The sequence below is a fragment of the Pangasianodon hypophthalmus genome, chromosome 23, assembly GCF_027358585.1.
Source record: "Pangasianodon hypophthalmus isolate fPanHyp1 chromosome 23, fPanHyp1.pri, whole genome shotgun sequence".
Taxonomy (NCBI): domain Eukaryota; kingdom Metazoa; phylum Chordata; class Actinopteri; order Siluriformes; family Pangasiidae; genus Pangasianodon; species Pangasianodon hypophthalmus.
In genome coordinates, this window is record NC_069732.1 from 14,287,994 (window position 1) to 14,311,167 (window position 23,174).

At 40.1% G+C, this 23,174-nt stretch overlaps 1 protein-coding gene across 1 annotated transcript in view; it reads right to left on the minus strand.

Annotated features, from left to right (window-relative positions):
- The window catches only part of ext1b (exostosin glycosyltransferase 1b), a 79,018-nt gene that overhangs the window by 8,091 nt on the left and 47,753 nt on the right, over positions 1-23,174 (minus strand). The window contains exons 2-7 of the mRNA XM_026929557.3: positions 11,703-11,796; positions 9,991-10,098; positions 9,324-9,443; positions 6,026-6,158; positions 4,593-4,711; positions 2,448-2,543 (exon numbers count right to left, since the gene is read on the minus strand). Coding sequence (XP_026785358.3) covers positions 2,448-2,543; positions 4,593-4,711; positions 6,026-6,158; positions 9,324-9,443; positions 9,991-10,098; positions 11,703-11,796 — 670 coding nt within the window. The remainder of the gene's footprint in view (positions 1-2,447; positions 2,544-4,592; positions 4,712-6,025; positions 6,159-9,323; positions 9,444-9,990; positions 10,099-11,702; positions 11,797-23,174) is intronic.

Sequence of the window (23,174 nt, forward strand, 5' to 3'; positions counted from 1 at the left end):
TACTGAATGTGTGTAAATTTACACATAAGAAGACTAACTAATATAAATCGTGATGAGTTACTGTAGTTATATACCGATTATGCTGTCAAGTTTAAATATCTGGTGTATTTTTATATTACACACACAAATTTAATGAAGCTTTTGGGACACCCATTAATTTCATATTAATGTCATTAACTAAAGAAATATTAAATATTCCTTTCACCTCACTTAATTCACCTGTTCCATAATTTGACTCAACATTTTGGCCTTTCAGTTACTGTATCTTGATGTAGATGTTATGCTGTTAAATAATATCTTTTTTTTATTGGCATAGACATAAGTCAGAATATGTTTCACTTTTACCTCTGAGAAAATCTTTTTTTGCCTTTTGCTTGTCATTTCAGCTGGGCGAGCTTTGCCTTTTATGGAGTTTTGTGGGTGTCACCAAATGCAAATCACCTATGTTGTACACATGCCTGATAATTTACGGCTCACTGACATTCATCATCAAATACATGCAAATCAGTGTTTCTGATCTGTATCTGGTGGGAATTTTTGGTCTAGTTTGGACATTACACAACTTTACTAAAAGACTGATAAATGAGGCCCAATGTCACGAGGACATTTAAATTTAAAACAAAAAAAATGGACACACCACTGTCACAGCATGCTTTGCTGTTGCAAATAAAGGATTGTGATGAGTACTTGAAAACATTAAGTTTAAGTTATGGATTTCAAATTCCTGCTCCTTACGTATTGAGTGGCTGATCCTCTGACATCGCCCGTTTGTGTAGCATATAATACCCAGATATTTAAACATACCTTAGAGACCAAGTGTGTTTACCAAAGAAAAGCTTAAGACTTACAAATATACATATAGCTATGTAGTTAACAGCCATGTGCAAGACGTATGACAAACTAAACGGGGAATTTTGTATGCTTTTTCTGTATTTTTCTTATATTTTTTTCTTTTGAACCAGCAACAAAGAAGCAAGTCAAACCTGGGAAATAGTCAAGAGGGTAACAACGGCACCTTCACTGCTAACTGCCCACGCATGACTGGGAACATTATTAAATAACACTAACTGGATTTTGAGTCAGGATTTGCTTACTTTTGTGATTCCTAATATTTTAGTTACTGTTCAACATTGTTTTTGTGATGGGATGCAATGAAAACCAAGGTGTCGTTGGTTAGATTTTCACAGTCAACAAGATGGCAACAAGACGACATTATAAATATATGGATTATATTTATAACATATTTATCACATAACATATAGGCTCATAAATAAATGTTGCTAGTTAGCTTTGTGTTAGCATTTGTTTTGCAAGAAAATGATAAATATTCAGAGAAAATAAAAGTGGTTTCGCCCATTAATTTCAATATAGCTTCAAAACCCAACGCATGCAGCATGTTACAAAAAATGCTCATGTATATTTAATAATCTAGTCAGCACTCCGATGCCAAACAAATGGATCTGCAATGGAGGAAATGCAAAGGTTGCAATGTTGCACTGTTCAGAGACAGAAGGCAGCGAGCAGCTCTAGTGCAAGTGTCTGCATGGTTACATCACGTCAACTAATGGCAGTTTGGTTTATATTCTGTATTTTAGACAATGCAAAAAAAAAAAAGAAAAAAAAAAAACATTTCAAGCAGATGTATCAGAAATATTGTCCATCCCAGTCGACATCATCGAAGTAATCGCTTCCATATTTATATTGTTTCCAGTTTATTACAGACATAAACATTGTGGAATATGGTGACTGCTTAAAATGCAATAAATATTTAAAAGTGCCCTATAAACACATATGGTGACATATTGAGTAAACCAAAAACAAATGAATGTGTGTGCTCATGTGCTCAGTTGCTTCAGGCAGAAATGTCTCTCTCACACACACACACACACACACACACACACACACGCAGCTGCATTCAGCTCGGTCAGATGTGCTTCTGCACCCTTTCCCTGGTCTGGCTGGGAATTAACACATGCTTGCACGTATACACACACACACACACACACACACACACACATACACACACACACACACACACACACACACCTCAGTAAACAAGACAGCCACAAGCACAGCAAACCACAGGCTGACTGGCACACTCCTCTCCTGTCCATAAAGCCAACGGAAAGCGTATCTCTCTTCCCTGCGTGCTGAATGCGTGTGTGTGTGAGTGTGTGTGTGTGTGTGAGATATCCTGAGCTTTTGCTGACTGGAGAAATAGCCAGGCAACAGTTTTCAGCATCACTCGCTTCTTAAACAAATGCTGATTTATACACTTAGCACAACGTTTACCTCCTCTAATTTTTATTAGAACTAAATTTTTACTCAACATTTATACTAATTAAAGCAACTGAGGAAAGCTCACTCTGATCCCAGTGGCTTAAACTGACAGCTTGGAGAACCACATTGAGTGTGAGTGTGTGATGAAATTTTTCCAGAAGATCTACCTTGTTCTCTCCTTCGATGACTATGACGGGCACGGAGGTGGCAGGCCATCGGTGCTTGGCAGGTAAGGGCTTGTCACAATTCCACAATACAATAATCTGAGAAATAAAAAAATAAAAAAAAGGAGAGGGAGGGGAGGAGAGATGACAAAGGATGAAAGGAAGAAACAGACAGGGGAAAAAACAGATATAATGACTATGAAAAAAGAAATGCAGTTGTCATTTACATCTTTACTTTTGCTCTAGTACTTTTGAGCCTTCTGCAAAGATGTTTGGTAACTCCACCCACTTTTGCTTAAAGCTTTAGGGATTAAATGCACAGGCAGAGATTTCGGTGGAAGCCGAATCTAAATGGTAAACAAATACAGCCTTCTGTAATCTCTGCATGCATCCAAGCAATGCATCCAAAACCCATGACGATGTCACAAGTCCTGAACGAGTGCAATAAGGGAAGCTTTCTGTATTGACGGGCAACATGATTGACAGGTAGACACGCCTCTTTGCTCTGACCGGTTGGCTGCTACATGATTTGTTGTTTTCTCCCAGAGCCTGGGATGACTAGTTTCTCCTATAAGCAGATTTGTTTTCAGTGCAATGTGAAGAAAACTTACAAAATATGGTATATTCCAAAAAAAAAAGCGATTCCAGGCTTTATGGGAGCTTGAAATGGTGATTAATAATTTTAGTTAGCTACAGTGGAGGGAAAAATAAAAAACAAAAACCGTAATTAAAATACTATATTCCTGGAAAGCACACAATCCCAGCTCCTAAATAATTTATGTTTCGTCACCTTGAAGCATCTAAATACAGTGAGCTCTGGCAATTGCAACCCCCTCCCAATCTCATAAATGTTAAATGTTGAAGGCTTTCCCTACCACATAGCGTCTGATCTACGCTGCAACAACAACCAACCTCCAGCTAAAACCCCCTGAAGCCCCAAACACTGCAAAGGTCTTGCTGCAAGCCTTTAACGCATCTTACTCTCACTGAAGCATGAAAATGAAAATAGATTGTTCGGTTTAAGAAGCACTTTGATTACAGCATTTTACCAAATTCAGACTGTAAATAGTGGTTAAAAAAAGAAGCACAGGTTGTGTGATTAAGAATGCTGCGAGGCACCGCACAGGCACATACCGAGGTGTATTTTTAACACTGATTAGCTGCTCCTTCCTCTGACGCTAATTGGAGAAGCTGAAAGGCAGATGGTATCTCTATCAGCTTCCCCTTGTTCTGGGGGTGGAAGTATGTGTGTGACTGCTTCGCTCTCTCTCGCTCACTCACATCCACACGCTCGCCCTCACACAAACAGGAACGGCAGCTCACAGCGGGACACTAGTGTGAGCTCGCTTGCCAGAACCAACCGAGAATCAGCTCTTGCCTTCTCCTTCTCTCTCCCTTGTTTATTTATATCTCTCCTCCCTGCAGTTCCGCTTCCCAGAGAGAAGGAAAGCCTCGGCCTGATTAAGGGAAGCAAAGGGCGCTCACATGATTACTCCTTCCATCCCTCCACTTCACTCGACGAGAGCGCGTTCCATTGAGAGAAAATAAAAGCTCTGCCCTTCAGCTGGGAGAGAGACGAGAGGCGGCCAAGTGCGTGCACACATCCCACTTCGTACAGTCAGTGAGGATGTGGTGTATTTAATTAATCTGTCCCGCTCTCTGGGTTTCTGCTCCCCTTTTCTTTATCTCCTTCCATCTTTTCTCCCCCTCCGACTCTGCCTTAGTGTCTCAGAAAGGAATCAATACATTTTTCATTCCCAGGGCAGTCAGCTTCACAGTCCTGATGGATACCATGGAAACACAGGGGCGATCGAGAGGACTGAGTCCTTATTTATTCGCAGAGGATCACACCGGGTTTATGCAGTCAGGGGCTGCAAGATCAGGCATCTACATGAATAAAGACTATTTGTACATCTCTCTTTTGCAGAAGGTTATTGTTCTTCAGTGGAAAACAAGTTATAAAACAACTTGTGAGGAATATCTACTTGTGAATCACACAGCAGCAGACCCACCCCGGATACATGTCGCAAGTTTGACTCCCAAAGCCAAACCATGTTGCAAAACATTTTACACAATTCAAACTACATCCTTTTTGTACCAATGAGTCCAAAACCACTTCCTTCTGCAATGTGAGCTGGTTGCTTGTACCTGAGCACAGTACTGGGACTTGGCCACGGCCGTCAGGAGCTTGAGAATGGGCTGAGACTGAGACACCAGCGGGGTGACAGCATGGATGACTGCAGTGAACTTGGGGTACGTTTTGATCCCTGAGGGTGAAAGAAAAGACACAGGAAGATGGGTTACTATATTCCCCAAACCTCTTGGAAAATACAGCCTGATTGACATTGTGTGCATCTTTAACATCTCCTTGTAATATTTGATATTTGTGATATAGACTATTATAGAGCTATTTTCATTTACTGTGTGGAGAGAAATGATAGAAGTGATAGAAATGATATTACATGTGTGCTAAAGGACATTTACTTTGATCCATCCACAGCTCTTTATTGATCACACTGACAAATATCACAGATTGAGATAAAGGCACGTGTGGGCAGCTTCATGGCTGCATTAGCAACAGCAAGATACATGACTCCGGCTTGTGCATACGGATTCGATCATCCAATTACACTGGGCAATTTAACGATCTATCACAGCGTACAAAAGGCCATCACTTAGCTACTGTTCTCAATCTGGAAATCTGGAAATGGAAGAATGCCAGTGCCTCATCCTTACTGCCAATTAAGAGTCTTCAAAAACACAAAGTCTAAAAATAACAAGGCTCATAGTATGTGTTAGATGATTAAAGAAGCCAAGAAAAAGAGACTAAGCTTGATAATCATACTCTAAACACAGCATAGGTTTCATGAAGCGATATGATACGACATCACAAAATCAGCACATGACAGACTACACTACATATACATGAATTATAGGGTTTTTCAAAATTTATATTTAATTTCAATCAAATTTAATAAATGTTCTTAAAGTCACAATTAACTTGTAATTTTAACCCATTAAAATGATGCTATTATAAGTTTTCAGCGTCCAGAAGGAAACATTTAAATGACCTAGAAACATCTCTACACCTTTACACTCCTCAGAAAATAGTCTATAAATTATTCATAAATTTGTAATGAAATTTCAAAACGCTCCTGTGTTCTCTGCGCATCCCAAATATTTAGCAGGCAAGTTAACGGTTATGAACCAAACATTTCAAATGAGATTTCATATAAGATTCAAATGGGATTTCAGCATCTGAGTCTTGATTTACATGGTCATATTTTCACAATAATTACCAATCCTGTCAAAATATACTATAAGAACCACGATTTTAAATGACTAACTGACTAACATTTGGGCTATCTTGGCTTGTAAATTATGTGGCTAGGGTTCCTGGAGATTATGTCATTTCATCCTTTACTCATTTGCATATCACAAATTGTGCTCATATGGAACGCTCTGCAATTCAGTATTTTTCCCCCCAAAGTACTGAGATGGCTTCCGTTTTAAAATAGTAACCAATTCAATCAATATATTCAAAATCAGCCATCTATTATGTGTCGTCCATTCAGGCTTACCAAGGCCGGCATAGTAGAAGGGGAAGTCGCCTAGATAGGAGGAGTACTGGGGCAGGGTGAAGAGACCTCCTGGATGAGTGTTCCACATCACACTACTGCGTGCTGTGTGCTGCAGAACCCGGTCCTGAATGATCTGCAAGTGCGCGCACACACACACACACACACACACACACACAAAGCATTTACAATGCAGGTCATTTACTGTCACTACACTGAGATTGGATATACAGAATGGACATAAGCTGTAAAACTTTATGTAAACATCCAGAGTATTTGTTCAGTCACTTTTTATTGAAACCTTGAGTGCAGCACAGCCCTGGTTCTAGAGACAAAAGAGAGCTGACTCTACGGTGCTCCCGACTCTTAGATAGCTTCTGTGGCCTTGAAGAGCCAATAGCCCTTTTCAAAACAGACATAGATTGAAACAATAGTTTTTTTGCAGTTTATATCGTGCCCTTCGGTGTGTTGAAAGCCTGGCAGGGTGACAGCATAATTGCTGGCAACTCTGGAATTGCAGCCGATAGGAGGTTGGACGACTTGGCAATAGTGCACTTGTAGCCAATTCTGAATGCTACGCCTGAGGCACTTTGTAACACAACTGACAAAAAAGGGGGCATAAAATTTCTTCTGAGGTAGCAAAGAGTGGCAAAAGCTCATTTCAGTGTTTCCCCTCCTGTTCTCTCCACCCCCTTCTCCCCAAGGGCAGTCAATAACCATTTGACTCAACTGAAAAGATTAACTCTCCCTCCTTTTGCCCTCGCAATAAGAGCACTTGTCATCTTAAATGTGGAATCACAGGAAGGACTGAAAGGCTGTTTCTCTTTCCTGGCCAGAATGCCGATGCCTACAGGTCTGTCTGGACCTGAAGGAATGTGATTGACGATTCAATTTCCCGACGGAACAGTTACAATATTCTGACTGGAGCATGATAAATAAAAACAAGTGCTCGGATACCTGCAGTTATTACTGCGCCAGTGTGCATGTGAAGTTAACAGCCCTGTCCTTGCTTAATCTGGAACTGTTATGATTAGTTATACTGTTATGATTGTAATCGTGTGTGTGGGAAGATAAAACATTGATTAAACATGGACTGTAACTGAGCACTTGCATATGGAAATGCAATTACGCAGGAGTTTGAAAAATGAGAGCAAGCGTTTCTTATCTGACTTCTCAGAGCAGGAACAGGAAAGGCCTTTAATACTATTACAACAGTGTAAACCAAACTGGTCCTATCTCAAACTGCAGGAAAATCATTTATTACATTCACGCCTCAGTCTCCATGTTTTAGCTGTGCAAACATAAAAACCTTACATGAACTGCTGCAGTAATGTTAACTGATCAAGGCATTAGTGCGATAATCAAACGTATGACGAAAATATGATTCCTTGCATAAGCATAACTGTGCATATGGGAAAGCGTATCATGTGTTTTTGCTTCTTTTAGGATTAATCAGTGGCCCAGCAAGTGGGAATGTCAATATTATAATATACATGGAAAATAAATGCGGCCCAAGTAGAAAGCCTTGTAGGACTCCATTAGCTCTCATTCCTTGGACCTAAGGTTATATAATCAGACCAATTATATGTAGCATTGTTTTGCTAATGATAACATCCTGTGCATCATCAGGCATATCATGATGATAACCGTAAGAGAGTAGCATGATTTCCAGGCAGGCAGGCTGCCTTAAGAGATCAGTTTGCAGTTTGAAATCAATTACATTCCTAGTTAACCTGGAAGTTAAACTGAATTGATCTTACCAAAGAGATGGCATGCAGTGAGATATGATAGTTAACAGCATCATTTGTTTCCCTTTTATCGCAGACAGCTAACAGTCTAGACATCAATTACTTTTAGATATGGCATGAATTCTCTGAGGACTCGAGCTAATTTCAGTTAACAGATTTTGTATGTGTGTTTCTCTAAAGACTTGGGCAGATCAACAGCCCATTGTCTATTTTTCACCAAACTACATGATGAAAATCAAATCAGACCCTCACACACTGTGCACTATTTACTATATAGACTATATAGACTGTTCTTGTACAATGTAGAAGAGCATCAGTAAGACTGAACCAAGGACTGAACTCAAAAAAATGCAAAGCTGTTGGAACAAGATTAACTAGGATAGTAGTACCATCACATAGTTTATTAAAGTAAAGCCAGTTTTACGATTTTGTGGTCTCCAACAAAAACTGCACATCGTAAAAGAACTGAGATTGGCAGCTGTGGAATACATATTGTTAGATGTTCAGACGATTTAATGCCATTGTGACTAAAGACAGCCACAAAGATCTGGACATGTCTTACATTTTTGACGAATGTGAGCACTGCTATGACACTTGTATGAAAGCTACCAATAGGAGGATGGCGTAGGATTGCGCAAAACTCATGGGAAAGCTACAAATACAATAGGGGCAATGGCAAAACTTAAAATGGGCAGAAAAAAATATCCTTAATTCATCCTTATATCCTTATAAGGTCATTTTGAAGAATGTTAATACAAGCCTGTTTTCTGACCCGGATCACAAGGATTAGTTATGCCAGCAGAATATTGTCATTTTCTTTAATCGTAGGTCTATCGTTAGAGGATCTTCATCATATAATCTGACAAGGAGAAGACACTCACATAGTCTCTTATAAAATTTAGCCGAAAGTGTGACAAGTAATAAGATGGCTGTTATCGCACAGTGTGAAACCAGCTTAAGACAATCTACCAATGTCTTCAAATATACTTTCAAGTGAAAACTGAAATTACAGAAAGCTCTAATGTGATTTTATGTATTAAATACATGAGCAGTGATGGGCTGTCAGGTTTAGGTCATTAATACTTTTTAACTAACATTTATTTACACAAGGTTAGCTGCTCTTGAGGCCTCAAGTAACTATCAAGATGAAAGAAATGGTTATGTATTATGGCACTTTTGTATGGCAGTAGTGCACGTCTGTTGTACTGGCGCACTATAGGTAATAATATAGTGAAAAAAATCCAGAGAATATGATCCAGATTCTAAGTGTATAGTGCACTATATGGTACTGAATTTAGACCTGGCTCTGGAGTGAGAGCTTAGCATGTCGTGTTACTTGTGGGATCTACACAGAACTTGTTTTACTGATCAATCATTCATACACAGATGTGAAACAGCAGACGTTCAGGCTGGTTACAGTGATGTTCATTTGATAGTCTGCAATCCCCAGTGATACAAACACTGTTGAAGTGGCTTCTTGCAATGGAGTGTTTTGCATGGGATTGTTGCTAACTGTAATAGCAGGAACGGCAGGCTGAGCAGACATCACTCACTTCTAGGGTGGTAAGTACAATCTTCTCCACTGATGAGAAGTAGGCCTCCCACAGGAACTGAGTCTGCTGCCTCAGAGCCAAGATCTTATCCTGATGGATGGAGCGCACTGTGGAGGGGATCTGGAGGACAAGCAGAAGAGGAGAATAAAAAAAGGGAGAAAAAAGAAGAGGAGATTTAATCACCAAGGCTCTGGAAAGAACACAGAGGGGAGGAATAGAGGAAAGATAGGGTTAATGCTTATGCACTTCTGGATATTGAGGTACATGCTACATAAGAAGGGTGAATTATACAGTACAGGCAGATTGACTTGCATTAACATAAACCCTAAAAGCTCGCTCTAAAATCACCTCCTTCAGTCTATAAATTCAGCTCCTCAGAAACATGAGCATGTGTGTTCGGCCCTCAGGAAGACACACTGCTACAGTAATCTCAGCTGTCAGTGCTAAACTTAAAGAAAAAAAAAAAAAAAAGCGAGAAGCAGCAGGAAGAAGGTAGTGTGATAAGGCCAACAACCACCACTCCAATGTGCAAATGATAGTCAGAAATATGGCTCTATATATACACAGCAGAGGTGGACTGTAAGGTCAGAAAGTAAAGAACAGCAATTATGGAGAGAGGAGAGGAAGATGGCGAGATACAAAAACAAGAGAGAGAGAGATTTCTGACCTGCAGCAGGAGCCTCTCGTCTCCGATCACAGCGCCCGTGTTCCAGTTGATGACCTCAGAGAAGGGAAGCTCCCAGCCATTACTTAGCATGACAGGCACACAGGCTGCCTGCGCGCACACACACACACACACACACACACACACACACACACACACACACACACACACACACACACACACACACACACACAAACAAAGGTCACAGCAATGTGTCATTCATAGTCTGCCTTCATTAGATAGCTATACAAATCAGCCAGTGGTTGAATATATTACAATGAACAGGAAAGCAACATTAAAGGGCACTAATTAAACAGCAGCCATTCTAACAAACTCAACTCCAGCAGGTCCTGAGACGAGATGAGACGAGATGAGACGAGACACTGTGTATGCTACCGGTAGCTCTTTTCCACCAATGAAGTGCTAGTGACTAATCTGAAACCATTTCTCTAAAGCAAATGGCAAGCTCTCAGCAAAATCAATTCAGGTCCAGATGGAACCCAGAAGCGGTGATATAAGGGTGTTGAGAGAGCATCATTTCTCATGGACTTCAAATTATTTTAATAGAGATCATAGAAAAAAAAAAAAAGTGAATGTCCACTATTGTAGAAAAACGCAGACCATGAATCAGTGGTCTGGAAATGAAATAACCTGGCAGCTAAAGTGCTAATGGTAATAGCTAAAGGCAATAAAATCATTTTTCTGTTGTCTTCTGTGCAGTTATTGTCTAAGATGATGCCTTTGCACTGTGAGTAGTTATTTAATCTAATTGAAGACCACTGCACTAATCTTGTGGTCACACTGGCAGTAAGTTTTCTCTACGCTGGATGTGTTGCTAGTGCAATACAACAAAATTTAACTATAGAACCTATACAAAATCACCCATTTGATCACAAACCAGCAAACATAAAAATATGGATAAAATTCTTGCTTATAAAATGTATCTGTGCAGTGCATCACAGTCTACTAGTGGCACTAGTGTTTCAGCCTAAAACAACATTTCACTCCTCACGATTTCTGATGCCTATTTGACAGGCTTAATATGTTTGATGTTCCGAAATAGAATGGTGAAAATAAAGGCACTGATTTGTTTCGGTAAATCAGACACTTCTCAGCAGCACGGTGAGTATTCTCAGAGCTGTGAACAGGAATGAATATGTGGAACCAAAAACACGGATATGCAGTAGTTGCCAAATTACTTCTCTTAATTTGCATAAATTAGAATCAAACTTTGATAAGCTTGCGGTCCATTTTGCGTCATTAACGGCTGTTTCGTCAGCAGTCCGTGGAAATTGCCAGGTCTCAGTGAGAACTTCTGCTTGTGCCAGTGTGAATGCAGAGTTAAGGACGTAACATTGGAGGCTAAAATCTAATCTAAGACATTAAACTTTCCTCGGCTCAAATGCCAGTGTATGCGGAAAAGGTACAGTGGCCAAATAAGTCTGCTTCAAATACAGAACTAGTGAACACAAACCAAAAAAGGTCCATTCAGCAAACACTGCACAAGAAAATAAAAATGTTCTGGCATCAACCTGACTGGTTTGTCCTTCAAAGAGGGACGGAGGTGTGGTGGAGGAGAGGAGAGAGGGATGAGAAGCAGCAAAGCCTCAGCCAACGAAAAGGCTGCCAAGAGGCTCAGCTCTTGAACACACACAATCAGCTTTCTGAGGTGTGCGTGTGTGTGTGTGTGTGTGTGTGTGTCAGAGCCAGCTCACCTGCAATGCTTCCAGGAAGCGAAAGGAGCCCAATCGTCGTCCTCGTGGCACCAGACAGAAGGTGGAGTTGTGAAGCATTTCACGATAGTCATATCTGCAGAAAAGTGTGCACACACAAATACACATGAGCCAAGCTTTTCACCATCTCTATTCTTTTTATCTAACATCTTTATTAATCTCCTGGCCCACAGTGCAGCTCCTTCCATTCGTCCTTCTCTCTCCCTCTCCCTCTCCCTCTCCCTCTCTCCCTCGGAAGTGTCATCTGGCTATCCAAACACAATGATCTGGCTTCTTGGGGTAATGAGCTATGAGTGACACCAGTTTGCATAAGCCAAGCACATTTGCCAGGAGTGTGTCTTGAGACAGGCTTTATCCATCACACACACACACTAGGTACACACTTTGCTACATCTCAGTCACACACACACAGCACAGATGCCTTGAGAAGATATATAGGTGTTTTCCATATCAAAGAGACAGAAAGTCATTTCTCTGCCACTGAGCTCAAGGGAGCAGTTGTGTCACAGATGGGTCCTTCTCACTTACAGACACACACACACACACACACACACACACACACACACACACACACACACACACAGAGAGAGAAATGACTGGAAATGTGCAGCCATATAGAGGCCAAAAGGTTAAAAGACAGACAGTCAGTTGTCAGGTAGAAAATGATTTGGGAGAATAAATTTTGGGTGAAGGTTAAGTCATGACAGTTACACCCCAGCCAGGTGTCACCTGCATACACCTACACAAGAGTCAGGAATTATATACCTACAAAGTGCACCTATATGATCAGATTTTACCCCATATGATGGTCAGTGAGTAACTACAAATACAGGTTTGTGTAGTAAGTAACAGCTGTGTATGTGCACGGGTGTCCATGTCTCACACTGATCCTAAACACCCCGGCTGTCCATGTCTCACACTGATCCTAAACACCCCGGCTGTCCATGTCTCACACTGATTCTAAACACTCCGGCTGTCCATGTCTCACACTGATCCTAAACACCACGGGTGTCCGTATCTCACACTGATCCTAAACACGCCGGCTGTCCATGTCTCACACTGATCCTAAACACCCCGGCTGTCCATGTCTCACACTGATCCTAAACACCATGGGTGTCCACGTCTCACACTGATCCTAAACACCATGGGTGTCCATGTCTCACACTGATACTAAACACCCCGGGTGTCCATGTCTCACACTGATCCTAAACACCCCGGCTGTCCATGTCTCACACTGATCCTAAACACCATGGGTGTCCATGTCTCACACTGATCCTAAACACCATGGGTGTCCATGTCTCACACTGATACTAAACACCCCGCGTGTCCATGTCTCACACTGATCCTAAACACCCCGCGTGTCCATGTCTCACACTGATCCTAAATACCCCGGCTGTCCATGTCTCACACTGATTCTAAACACCCTCACTGTCCATGTCTCACACTGATCCTAAACACCCTGGGTGTCCATGTCTCACACTGATACTAAACACCCCGGCTGTCCATGTCTCACACTGATCCTAAACACCCTGGCTGTCCATGTCTCACACTGATCCTAAACACCCCAGCTGTCCATTTGTCATACTGATCCTAAATACGCCGGCTGTCCATGTCTCACACTGATCTGTTAATATCATGGAGGCAGAACCATGGTGCTTGTTTCATTGAGGAAGACCTAATACAAATGTATATGTTTCCCAAGCATCCAGAGACCTGTTCATGACCATAATGTAAAAATTCTGTTTACTGTTGACTGTGTACTGTAATATTGTTGTGATGTCAGATACATTTAGGTCAGAGAACTCGGGCAAGGCGAATGTTGCCCAAGTTCCTGACTTGGAATTCCAACCGTTCCATTGCATTTTACCGTGTCAGAGGTCGGGTTCTTCCCAGTTCTCAGTACAATAGATTGCTGCATAATACTTTTCCTGTTATGACTAATATCTTGATTTATTTAAACGTTACTCCCAGCCCATCCCACTAAAAAGTAGTTACACTGACTAATGGTCTCATTCTCATAAACAGAGTAATAATAACCTTCTTAGTAAACACTGATTGGGATTTGAATAATATTATCCTGGTGGTGTAAATTTATCTATTTTAAAAAATATGATCAGTGGCCCTTTAAAAAGTCTGGTGTTTGAAACATGCAACATTCACATCAGACTAACTGCCCTGGGCGCTTGTGAGGTAACATAACAACACTCAGCCTGTGAAAGAATGAAGCTGCCATGAAGGAAAGTGTGTGTGAGAGAAGGAATTTAAGAGAGGAACAGAGAGAGGGAGTTATAGCTTTATTCTTCAACATCATGTTGAACTTGTAAAATTTGGACAGCATTTCTCCACCTATAAGCACTTCGGTGCAGCACATGGGTATATTGATGGGCACGCAAGTATATTATGTCCAGAAAGAAACAGCCTTATTTCTAATTTGGTGTAAACATGAAAAAGTTTGATATCAAGTTTAAGAAGATAGAGAGATGGAGACAAGAGGAGGACAGAAAGAGAAGGGAAAAGGAGCAAAAATAACAGCCTGAGAAAAGAACAGGATGGACCTCTTTTAAAACGTCTCCTTTCATGGTGAATGTTTAGAAAGGAACTGCTCTATGAATTTGATTGCTAGACAGTGCATTTCAATAGTAAAGAAAATCATAAATTGTGCTACGTTAGCAGTTTGCTTATGCACATTTACAGCGCAGCTCCAGTTAGAGCTATGCACAGAACTGTGTGTGTTTTGTTCTAAATAATTCCTGCCCACTGCTACGGAAAGTTTGACTAATCCCATCTACTCCCACACAAAATTAGTTCTAAAAGACGAACAAACATGTAGTTTGTCTTGCATTTTTAGCAAAACAAGATTTTCGGTTCAAATTTTATGTTTGACCCCTAATCCTAGTCCCACTAATCCTTCAGAAAGTTTGACCAATCCCATTAATCCTTCAGAAAGTTTGACCAATCCCATTAATCCTGCAGAAAGTTTGACCAATCCCACTAATTCTGCAGAAAGTTTGACTAATCCCACTAATCCTGCAAAAAGTTTGACCAATCCCACTAATCCTTCAGAAAGTTTGACCAATCCCACTAATCCTTCAGAAAGTTTGACCAATCCCACTAATCCTGCAGAAAGTTTGACCAATCCCACTAATCCTGCAGAAAGTTTGACCAATCCTATTAATCCTGTGGAAAGTTTGACCAATCCCATTAATCCTGTGGAAAGTTTGACCAATCCCACTATTCCTGCAGAAAGTTTGACCAATCCCAGTAATCCTGAGAAAAAAGTCTGACCAATCCCACCAGCTCCCACAGGTATTCTTTCACATACCCTGCTATTACATTTTCTAATTAATTATTTTTTTAAAATAAATTTGGGGATATAGGAACAACTACATTTAAACTACAGCGACTGTAACCAGGATAAAGCATTTACTGAAGATGAATGAATGCACTATATGTGTCACATACACATTTACTATTTCACATACCAGTCTGACCTCTGAAAGCATGAGCGCCGTACCGCATCCAATATGCTCTTAATCTACGTGGCCTTTCAATTTCCTGAAAACATCATATCTGACCGTCTGCTCACATCCGTACGAGACTAAACCACTAACTCCCACAGACTTTTTTTTGTTGTGTCTTGTGGCATCCTAGTCCTGATTCATACCTCTAGCTCCAGTCAGTCAGAGAAGCTCTAAATATTCATGAAATATTCATCTGTGGCATGACCAACAAAGATAAGAGCCCCTTGGACTACAGCAACGTTGCTTATAAACATAGACTGATCTACTGAACTGATATATTGAGCACACAAGGCACCCTCATTCAGTGACTCACAGAATCCACTATAAACTAGTCTCACAGTGGATTTTCAAGCTGCAAAATGAAACCGATACATAGTAATTCAAGCCATTATCAATTTCTTGCTGTCCGTGATGTATGGGCATCATTTGAATGTGCTTTCAGGAACCTCACACCACATATAACAGCTGCGCTTTCAGCTCACTCCCAAAACAAGACAAAACTGCAAATATACAAGTACGTTTCTAAATCTAGTGTTTTTACTTTTTCATGAGAGCCAGGATTTCTTACCATAACCAGTGATTATATTTAGAATTTCGGCTAGGTTATATTGTGGCTGGGTTACAGCTTGCACCCTTCATCTAGAAAGGCAGCTCCGCCTTTGCAGTCAGTAGGCTAGATTAACCATATTTCTACGTGTATTATCAGAGAGAATATTTTAGTAAAATCTTTTATTGACATAATCTAGATTTCCAGAAACTGAATAGGACACTGTAGGTTTAATACATTTGAATAAAGCTGGAACATTGTGATTTAACACAGAAATCCACAACAAAACAAGCTGAACATAGGTCATAATAAATAAGTATGCAGAAGTAGTAAAAAAATAATTATGCCAATATAAATTTGATGTGTAAACAATGTCAATAAAGAAGAAATAATGTTGGCATTGTCAGGCGTCTGTGATAATGACCTCCTAAGGTAGAAGGAACCTAAATCTGCAAAAGGAGACGTTTGCAAAACTGTCTAAATATATGAAATTTCAAAGCCTGAGCGCTCGCGTACTTTATAGAAAAAAAAACATTAAATTAGAGCTAAAATTAAAAATCCCCAACAGATTACTTAATATCCTATAAAGATGCTGATGAAACACTGGAGAACAGAGTATTAGGTTTTTGTTGAGGTCTACTTTCTGTTTGCACACTATTCCACGACCTTACAGAAATAAACCAAAACCCTTTAATGCCCTTTAATGCCCAGCATCTAAACTGCATTTAATTACACGCAGAAAGCACAGCACATACAAGTGGCTGTGCTTTTAAAATGCCAGTTGATACGCTGCTTACAAAATCTCTCTCTAAACAACACGCCTTTCCTGTCAGAATTCATATGAAGTCTGTCTGGGAAAGAAGCCAAAGTGGTGCTGCTTCAAAATCACGACGATCAGGCCAAGCTCCAGGGAGTGTACACTCCCGTCATCACTGTGCTCAATGACAAACACGATTGTGCAGCTATATCTGTCCAAATAAACTCAAGCTGCAGTAAATACATTCCCGTCTTGCAGTATGGATACACAGTATTCACACGTAGACTAATAACAACAACAATAACCCGTGGCTATAAAGGAACCACCGTTCGAAACTAGAGCTAGCATGTTTATCACGAGGGTGCTGTTCCTTTTTTAATCTTTGAAATGTCTAAACAACCTTTAGGCCATATAAATATTAGTAGCTCAGTGTTGAAACTTGGCTTAAGCAATTTGGAGCCAATACAAAAAAAAAAAAAACACCCCAGAGTAAGACAGCAAATCCACTAAATGCAATCTGCGATGCACCAGCATTCTGAATAATCCAGTTGTTTTCTTTGCCACAATTTGCCACTAGCCAATGCCAGATGTGCAAGATTCTGGTCTCTATCTTGGCATCTCAGACTGATTTTAAACCTCACAAGAAAATGAACTGGCTTCAATGGTCTAAGAATATGAGAGAGGCAGAAACATAATCCCTGTTCTTCCAGCCCACAGCCAAGAACCGTTCCAGACCATGTCAAACGCTTGTCATTAAAGAGAGACGTTTTCTGGCGCTGGACTAGTCGAATGTGAAATCATTTTACCCGTCATGAAAAGGAGGGAATGCAAAATGTGTAGTACACTGGAGATTCCATCCGTCTTCCACACACCAGCCAGCACATGAGAGTTTCAAAGTGTTGGCGAGATTAGCAGTGACTGGGGGGAATAACCATCATGCTTCAGAGCGACTAAGTGAGTGACTGGAACATTAGCAACTGGAGTTCATTAGCCAGCTTATGCTAGCGCAAATGAGATTCCTCAGGCTCTGCACCTCTGAATGAACAACAGAATATCTATGACGTCAATGTGGGTGAGTTACAGCTACGCTAACAGGATTCTCTGATCAGGATCAACCTGATTATTATTATTATTATTATTATTATTATTATTATTATTATTATTATTATTCCTGACAGTAAGCGTCATTATGTCCATTACTTAAGAATTCTTGCTATTAATTAATAAATATTCCAAAAGATTCCTTTGTCGTGCATTTAGCAAAACAAGACTTTCAGTTCATTCCAGTGGGCTGTGTGAAGAAGGAATGAAGTGACAAAGTGACAGAGTATGCACTCCTTTAAGGCGTATTAACACTCTACTGGCCTGTCTATGAATCTAGGGAGAGTGTTTAGTGTGTGTGTGTGTGTATGTGTGTATGTGTGTGTGTGTGTAAGCTGAAAGAACATTCCAGTGTTATGGATGTGACATCTGAACTCATATTGAACTGCACAGTGCGTCACTGCCTGCACAAGCGTAGCACTCTGATTATGTCACCTTTCATGAAGAACACAGCAATATTCAGAAGTAAGCCACTGATTTACAAATATATACAAATGCAGATCAAGAGTCACATCACATGAACAGTATTTTTGTGAAAAACATTTTTCAAATCTCTGTCATATTAATTAAATAAATTAAATATTAAATATTATTAAATATCATAATATTTAATTAAATTATATATTAATTAAATACAAAAGGTTGAGTTGTAAAAGTGCTCATTTTTGTGTATTCATTACTGGGGAAAATTGGGCTTTTTAGATCTGACGTGTGTGAAGAAAATCACATGATTGAGTGGTTAATTGTATAAAACAATTGAAATAGAGATTAATGTTGCATTCATGGTGACCTTGCAACTTGTAATTCCCAATTTACAATCAGTAAAAGCCACAAAAAACTACCAGTAACTTCCCTGTTTATGGAGTGACATCAAATCAACATGGCTGTGCACAGTGAACAGTGTAAAGTCACCTTCCTCTACTCTTAAATGAATTCATAGCAGTATAGGCTTTAGATCAGTTAATATACAAACACAGTACTTAGAATACATTAGAGTTATCGCTAATGTTAGCTGGCTAGCTTGTTGCTAATGCTAGTCGCCAATGTCCGGTGGCTAGCTTGTGGCTAAGCTACTCATTATTGACTGCTGTTGTTGCTCTGCTGCAATTTCAATCTAAAATGTTGCATGAGTGTTTGATGTTTCCGATAGTAGAACAGCACCAATAGCCACTCAGGCCTTTAAAGTGCACTGAAAGTAGCTTTTTATGAGCTTTACATGCTCTGACAGGGCAAAGAAAATACACACTTTTGTGGAGGCAGCCACGTTTTTTCCCCCCACTTCGCACATGAATGGTCCTGTGGTGGGAAATGACGTTATTACAACATGCAAATTACCGCTTACAAGGTACCATGAATGCAGCATAAGAATAACCTACAAATGAACTGAGCATAACGGATGCGTCCATTCACTATGCTGAAACTCATCACTGTAATAAGGGAGAAAAAAAAAAGAAAAAACAAACACTTTATGAGACAAAGTTGACAGACACAGAGGCAAATATTGCATTTCTTCTTGCTATCACAATAACAGCTGGACCCCATCATTGTGGAGATCAGCAGAATAGTCATAATGCTTGGACTTTTATTCAGTTGTAACATGCAGGACAGATGTGTTTCAAAGCGCATGCCAAATCCGCTGGTTAGCAGGGTCTGGTGATGTGTGTGTCTATACGCGTGTGCGTTTGTGTGTATAGTGAGAGAGTCGGTGTAATTTGGAACATGACAGCACATGTCTCACTGAGGTGGCTCTGGTTCTTCATCAGGAACGTGCATGGGCATTTCAGTCACTTTCATCTGAGAGCACACATTTCTACAGCCGGGATCTTACTGAAAGGTCAAACCGCGCACACACACACACACACACACACACACACACACACACACACACACACCTAATACCAAGAGTCTCTAAGACCTAGAGTCATCACCCTTAGTTTCTGACTTAAAGAACACTAAAAAAAAATAAGTGTCTTAAAAGCATTCCATTCTGAATCCACCACTGAGTCCATGAAGTAAATTTTAATCCCAGTTATACACATACACACCCAGGTTATGTAAACACTTTGCGACACTGCATTCCCACGTGTACAGCACGGGTGCCTTAAGATGATGTATAGGTGTTTTAGATACTGGAAATACCGCACATAGTCTACAGGCTAAATGGCATGTACTTTATATATAGATATGTAGGCTATATATAGGTAGGAGAATGACTTTGTCATAAGCTGTATATGCAGTGTACAGATGAAGCTTAATACCCACCTACAAACACACATACAACCATATCCACACTACTGGCACGCATGGTCGTCAAGAACAAGCAAGTGTTCATGCATCATATCATATCTCAATCTTACAAGTAATCCCAACATGTTGCTTTATTTTACAGCCATTCATCTGACTGTAGCATGTCTGGCGATCTGCACAAGTAACATGGATGCTCTTATAATAAGATTACGATAGTTCATCAGATACAACAGTGTCAGACATGACAGTCAGATCATTCCATGTACCATAGGTTTACCAAAAGATCTTTTCATGAATGCACTTTTATATAAGAATTCAACAGCAATAAATCAGGAAGGGATAAGTTTGAATTCAAGCAATAGCCAAAATTCCATGAAGATTGACTGGCACAAGACCTAAAACAGTTTTGGGAAAAGCCAAAAGTCAACAACCCAGGGGGGAAAAAAAAAAAGTGTCTGGAAATTGCAACAATTCAGAAATGAAGATGCTGTTGGAAGGAGTGGAAAGTAATGAACTACATACGTATATTCTTGTTACAGTACTTGAGTACATCGTTCACTGTAACAGTACTTTTTTCGTGTATAATTAAATCATCATACTTTTACTTGAGTTTTATTATTGATCGCCTTAATATATTTAACCCAAGAAGACTGAAAGACTGAAAAAAAACCCCCAAATAAATCAATTTCAAGACCTAATCAAAATAAAATAGTTTCCTACTGAAACTCTACACCTCACGCGCCAAATGCTTAGCAGCAATGTCTGAGACAGCGGAGACAGATGAGCATCGCTGGCCCAATTTATCACATATCTTCAGTTTTACATGCTTTAAAGGAAACAGCGTGATGATTATCTGTAAATTATGTGAGCCAAAAGATGTGGCGATAACGTCATTTCACGGCTCAACTTCCAATCATTAGCTACCTGAGTGAGCTAGACTAGCTAGCTGGATCTTTTAACGTTTTACAGTATGAAAGATCTGTATTAAACTTAAGACGTCACTTCGATATTCCGTGTTAAATATGTCTAAATGAGCTACAGCTTGTACAGCTCAGGATAATGTGTAAGGAGCATCTTTACTAGATAGCTATCTATGTAGCTAAAAACATGTATGAATTATTATGAGCTAGTTAGCCAGCTAACAAAACCAGCAAGCTACTGTATCGTAGCAATCGTATGTTACCTAGCCATCTAACGTTACCTTTCTTTATCTACTGCTGATCATCGAGGTGGTGTTCAGGTCAGGATAGCACACTTGGTTAATTTATAATAAGTGTTCAAAATTATATTATACATATATAGAACATTTTCTGATTAGTTTTAGAAAAAAAAAATTCATGCTGAGGACAAACTTCCACAGCAAATGAACAGCACAGTACAGGATACATTATTTTATTAATGACTCAGCAGCAGACCTCAAGAACAAAGCACAAGCGGAGAGATGATGAATCAAATACTGCATAGCAGTACTTTAAGTGCAAATGTGAATGCATGCAATTAGGTACAATACCATTTGGAGGCTGCAGGTTTACTCGACGCATCCCCGAACATAATGTCTTGTTTGGGTTTGGTGTGTGAAATCTATTTCATTGTTTCCAAACCCTGTTCCTGAAATATATATTTTGCTCCAACATGTCTGATCCACCTATTCAGGTAATCAACAGACCTTTCTGCGTCCATATGAATGTGTTGAAGCACCACACACAGCAGTAGGAATCTCTAGGCTATTTGACAGACTAATGATATCACTATGCACGTAAATGCAAGCTGTTCTAAAACCCTGCACATTCCCTGAGGTTCTATGAGACAACTCGGGCGATCCAGAGGTGGTGAAAGCCTTTGCAATGGCACAGAAAGAAGGCTACAGCACCATCTGTTCCAGAGAGAACCCCCAAAAGGTGAGCAAACGCTCTTAATTAACTCATTTACTTGCAAACACATTCTAATTTATTCCATCTAAAGAGTAAATGCACAATAACTCCATGCCATATGCGCCTCTGACACAGTGCAGTGTGAGGGCAAGCGAGAGCCTGCTCCTAAAATTAGATAAATGAATGAATCAATCTTGGCTGATGTGGGCAGAAGGGGGCTCGAGGAACAGCAAGGGTCAGAATCAAAATCTTACTCACTATCGTAGTGGGATGCCTCGAGCCAGAAACCGAATCGATTCACAGCGTAGCTCTTCTGCATGACGAGTAAACAACAACGCAACCAGCACACGACACCACAACTAAGACTTAAATGTAAAACAGTTTACTTTTGGAAAAGGGAGAGAGACAGTACGTGTGCAAGACAAACAGATAAACACTGGGAGAAAGGGATATTTCATTCGTTCTTCTGGCGTACAGGAATGGGAATAGTACAAATATCAGTGTCATGATCTGGGTCAACCGGGGCAAGCTTGCGTCCCTAATGGCGCCCCTAGAAAGGGCCTTTTGAGGGATCAGGCTACATGATCCAGGTGTGGCTCGCAGAATTGGCTCACATGACACACCTGGAGGAGACACAGAACAGACACGGGGAAGGAGGGAGAAATTTAGGGCACTCTATGATCCTCCAGAACAAAAGGCTCTGGAGCTTTTTGAAGGCATGGCTTCTCCTGCCACCTGCTTCGTCAGATCGCCTTGGGAGCTTTGATGGAATGGCCAATGCTTTCCGTAATCATGGGACTTCACGTCATCTTTGGCAAGTGATTCTGCTGTAAGGAAAAACTACTCACCAAGAATAAATCTACTCAGCAAAAGCTCTCTCATTATTCCTGCTAGAGTTTCCCATGAATTTATACATGACTCCAGACTTATCTACAAACTGTCCAGTACAAGACGTGACCAGATGAAATAGGCAGAGATGACTACGTAAGAAAGGTTTTTCCCATTTTGGAGGGACTAATAAAGGTGAGAGAATATAAAAAATAAGTACGATGCTTAAAAAAAAAAAAAAACATGATGAGATAAACAGATTGTAAAAACTCTCCAGCCTGCACATCTGTTGCACATGTTCAATTCTGTTCTGTTCAAATTTCACACCTATACCTAGAGATAAAAAAAAAAAAGTATTCATTTGTTTTTATTTCTGTATTTTCCATTTGGTTTTTGTGCACATTTCAAAAAATGAGCACCAATTAATCATTTGCAATTTTTCAGTAGAGCAGTAAAATTCATTCATTCATCTTCAATAAGTGCTTTATCTTGGTCAAGGACATGGTGGATCTGGGGTCTATCCCAGGAACACTGGGTATGAGGTACGAATACACCCTAGATTGGACACCAGTCCATCACAAT